Source organism: Myripristis murdjan, chromosome 1 (genome assembly GCF_902150065.1).
Source record: "Myripristis murdjan chromosome 1, fMyrMur1.1, whole genome shotgun sequence".
NCBI classification, from domain to species: domain Eukaryota; kingdom Metazoa; phylum Chordata; class Actinopteri; order Holocentriformes; family Holocentridae; genus Myripristis; species Myripristis murdjan.
In genome coordinates this window covers 35,746,669-35,760,658 of record NC_043980.1, presented here as the reverse complement: position 1 = coordinate 35,760,658, position 13,990 = coordinate 35,746,669, and the positions used below count along the sequence as shown (strand labels likewise).

General features: G+C 43.9%; 1 protein-coding gene across 2 annotated transcripts in view; it reads right to left on the bottom strand.

Moving 5' to 3' along the window:
- The window catches only part of sh3pxd2aa (SH3 and PX domains 2Aa), a 107,902-nt gene extending 95,425 nt beyond the window's left edge, over nucleotides 1-12,477 (bottom strand). For both annotated transcript variants that reach the window (XM_030065098.1, XM_030065108.1), the window contains exons 1-2: nucleotides 12,227-12,477; nucleotides 1,920-2,000 (exon numbers count right to left, since the gene is read on the bottom strand). In XM_030065098.1, coding sequence (XP_029920958.1) covers nucleotides 1,920-2,000; nucleotides 12,227-12,322 — 177 coding nt within the window. In that variant the 5' untranslated portion in view covers nucleotides 12,323-12,477. The remainder of the gene's footprint in view (nucleotides 1-1,919; nucleotides 2,001-12,226) is intronic.
- Between the last annotated feature and the right edge of the window lie 1,513 nt (nucleotides 12,478-13,990).

The following is a 13,990-nucleotide window of genomic DNA, read 5'->3' as shown; positions in this document are numbered from 1 at the left end:
CGCAGCCGCGCATGTCCGTCTCCCTTAGGTTAAGCAGGGCCGCTGAGAGCAGCGGGGTCTCCACACCAGCTAAATGTTTGGACGGGAGAGGCTCCAGGTCTCTCTGAAAACAACAGGATCAAACGGGACCATCAAAGAGATCCAGCTAGATCAAAGCCAGGCAAGGCAGAGGGAACTTTCTAGTACATACACCGTCACAGATAGAGGATTACTTTCAGGGTATTAGAAGTGAGTCTGTGAGTACTGCCAGTGGTGGTTTTATTCGGAGGGGTGTCACAGTGCAGATAGACACATCAAGGACGCAGGCAAAGCAAGACCTGAGCAGTGGAGTGCTGCTGGTGATATGTCGCAACTTTAAAGGGGAAAGTAGCTGATCGCGACAAACAGCAATACTTCACGAGGGATTTCACAATGCAGCTCATTTAAACCGCCGCCCGGCCAAAGTTGGTCCACGTGAGAGCGTCTTTCTCTGACAGCCCAATACACCGCGCGCAAAGTTTGGTGACCTCTGCCCCCCCACCGTCCAACTAAGCTAACAAAATCAATCTTCCCGTCGCGGCGCCCAAGTGATTTTGTGTCAAGCCATCCATGAACCATTAAGGTTCATTAGTTTCCTCCCGGGCAATTTGACGGCCTATGAATGCATAGAGGCGCTGAATCAGGGGAGGAAGCCATACATCCAGTCCACTCACCTACGTCTCCGACGTTTTCAGCAAGGTGGAACGAACACAGACGCATTCACACAAGGCCCCCCCCCTACTCTGTGTTTATTATTCAACCTCTGTCTTTCACTCCACATTGGGAATAATCACTAGTGGGGGTGGGGGGAGGTCTATTTTCCATCTTGTTATCAATAAGAGCTTTCAGAAAGGACCTCTCCTCCACTGATTGAAACATCATTTCCTGCTGAAGTAGCACACAGAGTCTATTGAGATGTGCCCCCGGTAACTCTCGCACTGTGGCTCTTTTCATATTTACTAGAATGACCCCGAGACCTCTGGCGCAATGTTCCTGTGGTATCGGCTTGCATCGGATCGAGGGTGCAAGGGGGTACACACACACACACACACACACACACACACACACATATGGTGCGACACCCGCAATTGGAAAACAAAGACATAACCTGTCGTGTTCACCAAATTACGGAGCTTTGTATAAACACACGCAGCCTCTCTGAGCAAAGAAGACTCCATCTGAAGGACACAGGGCAGGGTTTTTGCTGCAACTCCTGCGCCTTTTCCAAAATAAATAAAAGCCTGAAGAGAAACCTTGACACCTTACACACAAGAGTACAGTATCAGAGCCAAGTCAGCAAGACAGAGAGCAAGAAAGAGAGAGAGGGAGAGACCCCGGTACAGGACTATATTTAAATTGCCCACCAATCACACCACCCTGCATCCAAGCATCCCACAGAGACCCGCTATAAAAGCATGCTACATTAAATTGACTTCCATGTGGATTTCTTGCTTGTAACGTTCAAAAAAAAAAAAAAAAAGGCCTGTCAGCGCCCTGACGTTTTGGGGGCAAGGCAAAGATGAGATGAGAGGATGAGCAAGAAAGAAAGCGAGGGAAAGGGAGGGGGGAGAGACAGAGGAGAGCGGAGAGAAAAGACGCGGCAGCAGTACTGCGTCTCCACGAGGCCAAGAGACACAAACCATGTCTCCCAGGCTCCCCGACCAATTACCAACACACACATTGATTCACGGAGGCGACGAGGTGTGGAGAACACGGGCGGAGACAAGGCGGCGGTGAACAGTCACAAGGCTCGCACATTAATCTATACAAAACAACACTGGAAGTTCACGGGGTTGACGTGTTCAATATAGTGCAGCGTCACAGCCGCGGAATAAGGGAATTCAATACAAACACGTAGCGCACAGAGCATACAGAGGCATCTACGAGTGATAAAGGATTACCTGTAGGTCAAAGAATTTGCTGTATCTCCTGTAGATGATGTGGGAGGTGTTGTCGGAGTAGGTGACATTGATGAGATAGACCTGCCGAGAGAGAAGACACCCAGTTAAAAAACAATAGAAGCAGATTAGGGCATCTGCCGCGTGTGCGCACACACACACACTTGCGTACGTGCATATCAATGCAAGCTCACACCCACATTCTCCACTGCAAAAACTCAAAATCTTACCAAGATTATTTGTCTTATTTCAAGTCAAAAATGTCTTATTACCAGTGTTGGGACCAATTACTCACAAAACTAATAAGTTACAATTACTAATTACTTCTGTAAAAAAGTAATTTTGATTACTACTCAATTACTGCTGCAGAAGAGTAATTCAGTTACTGGGGAAAGTCATTTTTATGATTACTTTTTTTCTTTTCTTAAATCCTCTTATTAATGCACATACTTTTGCATTGCTGTTGCAGTGTGGACATTGCTGTCAAATTTCATCTATCATTGTCTGTTGGCCACGTTACTTTGAAAAAGTAATACATTATAGTTTAAAATAATAATATGAGTTAGTCAGAATGGGGAGTTGAACCCGTGGTCTTCTGTACGACAGGCGGCGAAACTATCCGCTCTGCCGTCGGAGAACACAGATGATTTTTCTAATTTGTGCTCAGTCATTCTCCATGCATGTTGATAAGTTACGAAAATCTGCAAAGTCCGACCGGCTTGAAAATTGACACACCGCTTTTTCTCCACAAGACACACATTTTTCGAACAGGATAGTAAAATAATAATAATAAGTATTAGTAGTGGCAAGTAACGGCGCATTTTATTGTCAGTAACGGTAACGGCGTTACAACGCGGGAAACAGTAATTTCTTTGATTACTCGTTACTGATAAAAGTAACACCATTAGTAACGCCGTTACTTTGTAACGCCGTTACTCCCATCACTGCTTATTACTAGTCAAAATATCTCATTACACTTAAAATAAGACATGATCACCTCAGAAGTAACTTGTTTTTAGACAATTGTCTCTTGTTTCAAGTGAAAATTTGCTTGAAACAAGTGAAAATTTGCTTGTTTCATTGGCAAAATTTGTTTCTTGTTTCTAGCTAATTTCCACTTATTTCAAGTGAATTTTCACTTTTTCCACTGGCAAATTTTGCCAATGAAACAAGCAAATTTTCACTTGTTTCAAGTGAATTTTCACTTAAAACAAGTGAAAATTGTCTAAAAACAAGTTACTTCTGAGGTGATCATGTCTTATTTTAAGTGTAATGAGATATTTTGACTAGAAATAAGACAAATAATCTTGGTAAGATTTTGCATTTTTGTAGTGGATCCACAGTATCGCACACATCTAGAGGATGCCAGCTCGCACAGCATCAAAGTTCAACGGCACACACACACACACACATATATCTGCTATTGCTTGACATTTGGGTGAAGATGGTGACCTCATTCCTATTTTGTCAACACATTTGACCTGCTGGCCTTTTATCCTTGGCTGAGGCAATGCATCCCTGAGAGGTCTGATAAGACGGGCATCAAGTTCATTTATCAAGTGAGGGCGTTTAAGTGATGCTGCCATCATCACTAATCTAATGAAACCTAGATAGCACAGGGAAAATATTAAGAGGCCAGGAAATTTCCATCGGGGAAGTTAAGAGCTGGCCAGATCTCTCGATCGCTGATAAAGACGTTGAGAAAAGTTCTCTTTGCTGGAGAAATGACTCTTGCGAATAATTTGTTACATCAGATAAGCCTTCAAGCTTTTGATGGGAAGAGATAAAAAAAAAGATTATTTTGGATGTTTGGGGGGTTGGTGGAAGATATTATTCTTGACTGATATTCCCTTTATCCTTTAACTGTTTTAAAACCTCAACTTTTGTTTGGGGTATCGAGGCCAGTCCAGAGAGAGTGACCCGTTTTCTGTCTTTCCTCAGCCACATCACAACAACTCGCTTACACAGAACCCCACAGCATTCATCACAGGCTTTCCATAGATGCTGCTGCCATCCGGCCCTTCGAAGCCGTGTACACAGCCTGGCGCGCACTCAACATCCAGCTAAAATAGCCATCGTCAAGTGATTTACAATAAAACAAGATGTTGTCACCTCGCCAAGGCATTCCAGCCAAGTGGCACGGTCGCAAATAGAAATCCACTTAGCATCAAGCCGATGTAAACATAGAAACGATTCACTTTCCCCTCGTGTGAGGCGTTTAAATCAAATAAAGGCACTGTGTTTCCCCCGGTGAGCTGTTTTTCGGCTCCTCGTCCCCAGCGGGATCCGTCTTCCTGACTTTCGCTTGAACCCTTCTCTACCTGCCAAGAGCCTCCAGAGGAGAGCGCGGATGAACGAGGCCAAGTGAAAGACCCCGATGTTGACGTAAGAAGGGCAACGGCCTGAAACAAAAGACAGCACCACAACAAGGGTTAAAGGCCTCGCTGCTTACTGGAGGCCCCCCCCCCCCCCCCCCCCCCGCCTCCCCAGCTCACTGTCTGGCAGAGAGCCACGCTGCAGTGTGTTCAACCCCATGCAAAGCCAGCCACCAGCATCCAGAAGCTGCGACTGTCACGCTACATTGGCGAACTTGCTCGTAGCACGGTGGGGTGTCACATCAACGATTAGCTCCGGCGTTTATTGCTATGAAAATGGGCTCCCCGGGATACAAGCGGGCTCCAAAAAAAAAATCACAATTTCTAGAACTTGTTTGCGCGGCCGCAGTCAGCAACGTCTCCGAGAGCAGTTCTGATTGCGACGCCGTAAAAAGGATTCACGACGATTTCTTTTTTTGCACTCTGTTACTTTTGATGGATTTTTATCTGTCTCATTTATCTTTTAATCCTCTGTCTTATGTCTTTCGTGCACTTTTTTGTGTTCTGCCTTTGGTGCAAATTATCTTTCATCTTCATAAACATTTTTTTTTTTTTTATCCGTCTTTGTATCTGTCTATGTTGAATTACTGCTGTGTATGAAATGTGCAGTATAAATAAACTTGCCTTGCCTTCTTTTTACTGCTCATTGCCAAAGCATCACATAAAGAAAAGTGAGAGGGGGGTGGGGTGGGGTGGGGGTGGGGGGGGGGGGGGGGGAGATAGAAATGGCAGAATAAGTAAACTGGGGGCTGAGGGGTCCCTATAGGGCTGTAAATGTCTGTCTCACTTGAAAGCTTGATGCGGTGAATAAACTTGACTTCAGTGGCGCTAATCCATAAATACTCAAAATATCCCCATGCTGTTAGTGCATGCCAGTCCACATTGATATGGACTCGGTGTGGCTGAAGGGGCTGCCCTGGCACTTGTCAGAGCTTGTGTGTGTGTGTGTGTGTGTGTGTGTGTGTGTTTGATACACAAACTCTGCTGGGTGCATGTGTTCTATAAACGCCTGTGACCTCAACGGTATGCCGGGGTATCATCCTCCCATCATGCATCTGGGCGGCTTCATCTGACTGCGGAGCGAAACCTCGCCGGGCCGGGGTAAAAGATAGGAGCCCGGGTGGAAGATGTGGGTTCCGTGAAAAGATCCAAGCCCCAGAAGCAGATGGGTCTGTGATGGCAACCGCAGCGGAAAACACAAGGAACAGCCATCCATGGTCAACCCACGCCCAAAATATCAAGCTTAAACCTAATGCCCTCCCAGCTCCCTAAATAGACCAACACAGCCAGTACATTTTGACAGTCTGGGCTCTTGCCTCACTGAATAAAGAACATTGTGGTAAACAACTTCTGATTTGACCCTGATAAAAACCTGAATATTCCATTTTGTGCGTTCCGTGGAAGCATTTTTTTTTTTCTTCGCCATCTCTTGCTGAATGTCTGTCATACATACGGCAAGCGTCTAAAATAGGCCAACATGTTACGGTCTGACTCAGAGCTCAAGTACATCCCGTCGTGAGTGCTAAGCGCAGCCAAAGTGTCCTGAATCAAGCATTTGTGGAACAAAAAAAAACATGACTCATCAAATGTCAGACAGGAAATAACTAATAATCTGGCCACCAATTATATAATTCCATATAACATGATGGTACCGGGGGTGAGCTGTCTTCACAGCGACGTCAGGAGGCAAATTCAGATTTTCACAAGCTTGAACATTTGACAAGTCTCCAGTTTGTCTTTTTTTTTTTTCCAGCCATGCAGAGAATTTTGCATCATAGAAATCAAGATAAAAGTCACGCATTGCACGGCGGTTGCTGCAAGACATTGTTGCACAGTCGGCATGTCTGGGCATTGCAGCAACTCCAAACTGAAGAGCAAAAATGAAGGTGAAGCTGCAACACAAAAGCGTCACAGCCTCACATACACCTTTACAGTACCTCTCAGTTCTGACACACTCATCTGTCCTACGCCTACAGTTGGAAACAGGAAAGTAATAAAAGCTAAAATGGGCATCGGGGGGGATTTGGAAACAATGAGCAGGCTAAATCATAATTCAGTGTAGACGACTGTATAATGCTAGTAAACAGGCTTATAAATAGATTAAATGAGGAATAGTGATGAGATGTTTAAACTATAGTCTTACGGTAGCTACAATACATTACTACTATGTTATTTAGTTAGTAGTATATAACTAGTGAATGAAAGCAATTATGCTACAATTCTAATGTTTACCTTCTTTTATTCCAGTTTAAACATGCTCCTTTTTAGTCCCACAGTTTTTATGAAGAATGTCTATGAAAGGTATTCAAAATCTATGCAACAGCTCCATTATACTGGCATCAATGAGAAACCCAGTAGGTTCTTCTTGGTAACATTTGTCTTAATTACAGCAGTCATATTTCAGCCCTCCGTCTTTGTCGTGTCAACTGTCTTTTCAAAGGAGTGTGGAAATTTGTTCAAAAACATGGGGCACACAAATGAGGGGGAAGAAAAACAGCTGAAACAAGGCTTTGGGGATCACAATGTCCCAGATAGCAAGAAAGACCTTGTACATCTGTTGTTCCCATAGAAGATGCAAGACTTAAAAAACAAAAGTTTTTAGTCATGCAGAGGAGCAAAAAGAGAAACACGCATTCTTGTGAGGGAACAAATTGGAGCTCTGATTATTTCATCATGCTCAGCTAGGTTGGCTGTGAATATGCATGTCCGGTTTATAGCTCGTTTCTGGTGCCTTTCCTGAAGTAATTACTTCATTAATAGAATGAATACTAACAATAATCCATGTAGCAATAAGCAGCAATAGTTGATTAAAAGACAGAATAACTTACAGTATCGGAGGAAAGCCCAGTCCCTGTGTCATCGAGTGAGGAAAGCAAGGGAGCAGAATGCTTGGTGGGGCAGAAAATGAAGGCCTAGCCACGAAATGCACTGAACCCCGCCTAAAGCTCTATATTTAAAGTAACATATAAAACAGACACACTTCATACTTTCAGACCAGTGCTCTTTATATGGAAATACCAAAGGGTTTGACTACAAAAAAGTCAGGTTGGAAATTTTCTTTGCATGGGTCTATGACCAAAGTCTTTCCACAGTAACCTCAGCTCGACTAAATATGTTCACTTGTCTAATACAGTCAATTACTCTATCAATCAAGCCACAGACGTTGAGAAATGACAATAAAAGTTGGCAAATTCCTCTGAGCTGTTTCTGAGTTAGCCAACCAAAATGTCACCCGGGTGGTGGGGGGGGTGAGGGATGAGGGCAGTTGCATTCAGAGGCTTTGGCAGCGAGTCTATGGAAAAAAACAAGACAAGACAAGAGTTTGCAAAACCGCTGCCAAAATAGTGCCCTTTATTAACCACACACCAGGCAAACGCCTCGTCTTTCCTCAGCTGCGGTCACTTCCACCCTGGCATGGGCCAGTCACGTCGTCCACAGAGGAAGTGCAGGTCATGGGGGTGCTGAGGAAAACTGTTGATTTGTCACACACATCCTGTAACCCCAACACCACCAACATTTACACTTGGCTATGGAAAATAAGAAAGAACAGTTCTATAGTGCTGTTCTATTGCAGCCTGATAAAGTAGTTCCTATTGGGTCAAGAATAAATATAGCCTGGTTATACCAATGGGCTTGGTAGCAAAATAGCTATAAGAGTGACAAATATTATACTGAGCAGTCGAATAATCCTGCTGAACCATCCTGTAATCCCTGAAAGGTGTTGTTTGTCTGACATTGTTTTGGATTCATTTTATTAAGTTAGAATTAGTTTGTTTATAAATTATATTTCCATATAGGATATAAAAAGTTCTAGAAAGTTTAGTTTACATACTGTATATTCCCTTATACCAGAGGAATGTTGTTTTATATGTTGTATTATATGTGTGTGTGTGCATGTATACATGTGTATGCATGTGTAAATTATGTATGTGCATATATGAAAACAACAACTGAGTGAGTATTTCATGAGGACATACATGAAATATATGAAAATCCCCTATATGTACATATATAACATTTCTCTATTAGACTTGTCATCAGTATACATAAATGCTCTGCCAACAAAGTATATCTGACATGCTAATAATTTATCTGAGACTTTAATTCTGATAACTTTTTGGCTTTTCTTCAATATCAGAGGCAATCATACAAATCAAGCAAGCGAACTGTTTGTCTCTCGTGTTTCTTTGTTTCTTTTTCTTCTCTCGGACTATTTTTCTCCCTCTGTCTCTCTCTCTCACTCACTCTCTCTCACACACACACACACATAAACATTAGACTATGTTGCAATGAAACTACAGACGCACTAGCAAACATAAAAAAGACTGCATATCGCAAGGGGTTAGGAACAACCAACTCGGGTCATTTTCCCATGAAAATCCAAAGACAGCCAGTGCAGTCAAAGCAACACATGATGCCCACACATGCTATCTGCCTCTCCGTGGAACATCGCCATTCCTGGGTGATGTAATCACGCGCACAGAGAGCAAGCTGTTGACAAGGACACCAGGGGGCTGCAGGCCATATTCAAGTGCTCCGAGATATGTTTTTACCCTGGAAGCCGAGAGAGGGAGAGCAGCCCAGGGGACCGTCTTGCTATCGAAACACAACTGGTGTAATATGTCTAACACACTTCTGCCAGAGACAACTGAAAACTTCTGCAATCACAAACAACATCTGGTAACGAACACATGAAAACAACCCGCAGCAAGTGTGGGGTCCTCGTAATGACAGAGCGAGGCCAACATCCTCTGCTTCAGTCTTGTGTCAAGGCACACACACATATACACGCACACACACACACACACACACACAATCATAGCCTCCTGTCAGAATCACTGACAAGAGTTAGAGCTGTGTGAATTGAGCAGCAAGCAGACTGACTTTACTGACAGATGTCAGCACCCCCTGACTCACCACACACACACACACACATCCACACTGAGCCCTTGAGCACTGTGCTCCTTCCAACTAGTCATCAAACTCTCCCAAACAATTGCCAATCCAAAAAGCAAGCCCCATAAACCTCTCTCCAACCTGCGTCTCCCAGTTAGGGCTGAGCATCAGAAAACAGGGACCCTTTTCACTGAGATATCACTCTGTGTTTGATAGGCCAATAAATATTTGAGTGGGGAACAGCTCTCTGAAGACTTGTTTTATGGTGCTAAATAACAACACCCGCTTGCAGTCTGGGCTGTAGCAAGGCACCGGGGTCTCTAGGAAATGAAATGTTATGGGATTGGGACTTGCTGGGCGACAGGAGCTTAAAGTAAACACGGCGATATCCAACCTTGCTTTTGTCTTTTATGCCCCATTCACAAGAAGGAGGCAGTGTCCAAGCAAGAGAAAGTGCGTTTTTTTTTTTTTGCGACTCCGTGGTCCAGCTTTGTCCCGCAGCCCGACGACCACGTCCGCTTTTTTTGACGCAAGCCTCGGGTCTCGTTCGCCCTCTTGCAGGGTAAGCGTTTCCAGACGGTTTCACAAAGAGCGCAAATGAGATTCAATGGGCGTCACAGATTGTCTCGTTCTCTCCCCCCCCATCCCTCTCCCACTCTCTTCCTCTCTTCCTCTCTCCCTCTCTCTCTCTTTTCTTCTCACAGTGACTAGCCTTGTCTCTGGAGACGGGGTAGCCAGGGAAACTAGGCCACAGACTGGCCCGGTGAGACAGAGCAGCCCCCAAAACACAGCACGGCTCAGCTCGGCTCTGGTCTGGAAAGCTCCTGTTACATACTGCTATGCCATGCATGACAGAAGGTGTATATGTGCTCTGCAATGTTAGCTATCTAGGGTTTTGGTATGGTTTGGGAAGCTCCCATTACACCATGCCCAGCATAAACCTTACATTCTATTAAACAGAAAAGATACACAATCAGTTGAAAATCATCATTCTGCATCTCCAAAAATCATCTAGCAAGGCTATGTGCCAGTGTTTTCAAAAGGGAGCTTGTCTTGAATGACACTCTCAAGCTGAGAAGTGACTACCTCCAGTGTTACCTTGAGCACTTCTGAAACATGGGACAAGCACAAAAATAGATGAATATACTTTTTTGAATGAATACACAGTATCACGCCCCTGTCATATGCTAAGGATTATGTTAGAGTTGGGATGGGGGCCTTCTCCCACATTCTAATAGGCTGGAATAGACAAAATATGTAAAATGCAGGCATTTAATGGGACAGGTGAAGCATCACTCTTCCTCTTCTGCTCAGAAAATCACACATGGTGATACATTTGTGCGTCTAGTTAAAGTTAGGTGAAATTTTGAGTTGGCATTTTTGTTGCAGTGGTCCTGTATCTAATAAACTATTCCCTCAATAACCCCAGGGTTGAAGGTTGAGCGTCACCGAGGCCGCCCAGAAATGTAGCTACAGTGAAGTACTTGGGAGGAAATCATGCAACAATCTTGCTCTTACATGTTGATGCCTGTTGTTCTGCATAAGGAAATCTGCCAAATGCATTAACTAATTTCAACTGAAATGCAGACATGCCAGTTATTTCTACTGCATGGACAACAGTTTTCTTTTAAAAACAGTGCCCAAATGATAGAGCTAAAACAGTGGCAAATGTTAGATTTTGATTAGTTTCCAGTTAAAAGCATGTATGGCAAGAGCCTGGTGTGTTCCTCTTTGCCTTGAGAATATATGTATTAACTTTGATCACATATAGATCCAAGGGCCTGTGGGACTCTAACTGCATATAAGCAAAATCACTTTCTTTTCATGCGGGTCATTTACGACTAGTTTGCAAGCCTGAAGTGGGATCCCAACAGGGGCCATGCAGTCTCGCACCCAACACCGACCCTCACTTAAAAAAACAAATGAGGTATTGATTAACATGGCTGCTGAAGGCAAAGTTCAGGAAGACAAATTCCTCTGAAGCATGTTTGTCATATGAGTTTTGCTCCAAAGCAAGTGATCCACAATTTGAACTGGTTCCTCTTTATTTTATTTGGACTGAAAGATGATTCTCAGATTTTTTTTTTTTTTTTTTTTTTTTTTCTCATACATACTGTACGCAGTGTTTGGTAAATGAATCCTTGTGCATTTCATAACTGTCCTAAAGGTTGAACAGCTGGAGCTGGACACATGAAAGGGGGTGTGACAAATTCAATAGTGGAGCAGGTTAAGATAAAAATGGATACAGTAAACCCACCATTTACCTTAAGTTGCTGTAACAGGATGGGAATTCGAGCCTCTGAAATGTCTGAGTGGTTTGGCATACAGCTTCTTAATAAATTCAATGATCTATGAAGAAACACTGTACAGCTGGGTAGTGTTTGACTGAAGTTTTCTCATTCCACCTTATTTACAAATCTCACATATGACACATAAGATTGGAAAATAACCTCACAAGGTATTTTTGAAATCATACAAGTCTTGTTTCTCCTAACAAACCACATGCAAATGTAATAGCTCTGTGGCCACATACACCAGCAAAAACACTGGATTAAAATATGATTAGTGTTATCTTGAAAATGGGACAAACTGATAGGTTGTCAGCTCTTGGGATACTGGTTTAAAGACATAGGCTGTTTTGGTCTAGACATGTATTAGATCCCCTGGGAGATGAAACTGCATTAGTCCCTCTTGAGCCCATGGCAGGCTAAAGACTAACACTGGGTTCAGTGTTATGACAGATAAGCCCGGGTCTATAGCAATACTGTGGCATACTTAATAACAGCATGGCTCAGACCGGGCTGTTACCTTCGCTGAACAATAGTCTCGTTCCTCCCCCATAATACTGAGCCTGCTTTAGCCCTGGGCTTCAAATAAACCCTGGTGATACAGTGGAGAGGGGCAGCTAGGCTACATTTACACCAAACATCACATTGTGACTGAGAACAGGCCACATCGAGCCGCCGCTGACAGATCTGGATGGGACAAGGTGGCTGTCTGTGTTAGGTGACACGGATGAGGATGAGACAGGCAACTCACGTAATGTTTTGATGGATTGCGCCTCTTCTCCACGTCTACGACTTTCACGTCCACCACTGTCCGAAACTGCATCTTGATCCTGCAAAGGCTATGCATAAAAGCGACGGGCAGCGGTCTACCGCAGCTCAACGCAGGCTATCTCGTATCACGGAAAGAACAAATGATAACATTCATCGGACGTGGTGTCATTTAGCATCTTAATGGTCCGGTGAGAGATCGGGGTCGTTGCAGCCAATTTGGCGGAGCCGACCTCCCCCCCGTTGACGCAATGACCACCAATCTGATGGGGAAACTTATCAATAGTCCATTTGAACGTGTCCTGGTCGCTCTCGCTCAGATCCAGCCAGCCACAGTGAAGACGGCGATCTTCACGCTGCCTTTACGGAATACAGCCTGGCCAGCTGCGGACGGCGTGCTGATGAAAGCGGTCACCTCAAATTGGAGGAGGGGGGCTGAAAAAAAAAGTGGAGCGAGTTCCTTTGTGTCGGCCGCGGCGCCTAGGAAGGTGGCATCCGCATACCTATGGGTTGGAAAAAGCCTGGCTGAAGGCAAGAGAGCCGGTAAATCCACCACCAAACTGCCTCCTGCGATAAAGCAAGGCGCAGTGAATTTAGGGAATGGAGTGGGATGGGCTTGACGCACGTCCTCTGGGCTACTTGGAATAAAGCTCTCACGGGGGAAAAAATAACAGCATTTTTTTTTGTCTGCCCTCTAAATAAATAACACTAAAAAGATGTGTGGGTTTAACGGCCAAAATATCACGCTGTGTTTTTAAAGCATCCGATAAACACGGTAGGCAGTATTCAGCAGCTAGTAAACTGACTTCACTCATCTTCACATAGGGGCCAGCAGTGTAACTTTTCCTCTTTGCTCAAACGCTCTGGCAGATAATGTATAGGATAATGACTGATAGAGACATCAGGCACACGTCCACACAAAGTGCAAGTTATCAGTCACAGTGTTTCAGAGCTCCCCGCCCGCTGCTTTATGGAGAGCAGTGTGATAATGAGGCTTATTATCAGTTTGTCAGTGCTCCAGGCTCTGAGTCATGAGGAGCTCTCTGGCTGGAGACATGGTTGACCTGAAACTATGGATACAGATGTTTCACAGGCGACCAATCAGCGCCGGCCTGCGCTATGCGCTGTGGCCAATTAACGACCAAACACTGCCCCCCTGTGCACACAGCAACATATGCAAGACTGTAAAGGTGTCCATTAAGGGCTTCCCATTTTCCTCCCCCCCAAAAAGGCAAACAGAACTTCCTCTGTGCCAAGAGGCATGGAACATGTCCTTGAATCCAAAAAAAAAAAAAAAATCAGAAATTGGGTCAATAGTGTAAACTGCTTCTCAAAACTTTCATTGTGAGCTGTTCTTGTAGTCATTACTTTTTGTTTTGTCTTGCTTCCTTTCTCTGTCTGTGTATGGATTCCATTCATTGAATCACCATTGAATCTGTGCCTTTTTTCAATTAATTGTTCTTTTCTTATTCAATATTATATGTTAATTTGACAATACGTGACAATAATTATGTGTTAACTTTGTAATTTTTGTCTCAAAAAATAGATGGCAGCTGAGATGATTATAATCCACCTGCTTTAAAGATGTAAAGAAAAAAAAAAAAAACTGATTACAATGAGTGAGCAATGATTGATGACTGACACTATATTTTTATCTTTCACATACACACACACCTGAGAGGGATCACTGCTCTTACCCTTTACAGTTTGCGTGTGACCCACCATGTCATAATGAGTAGATTCCCCA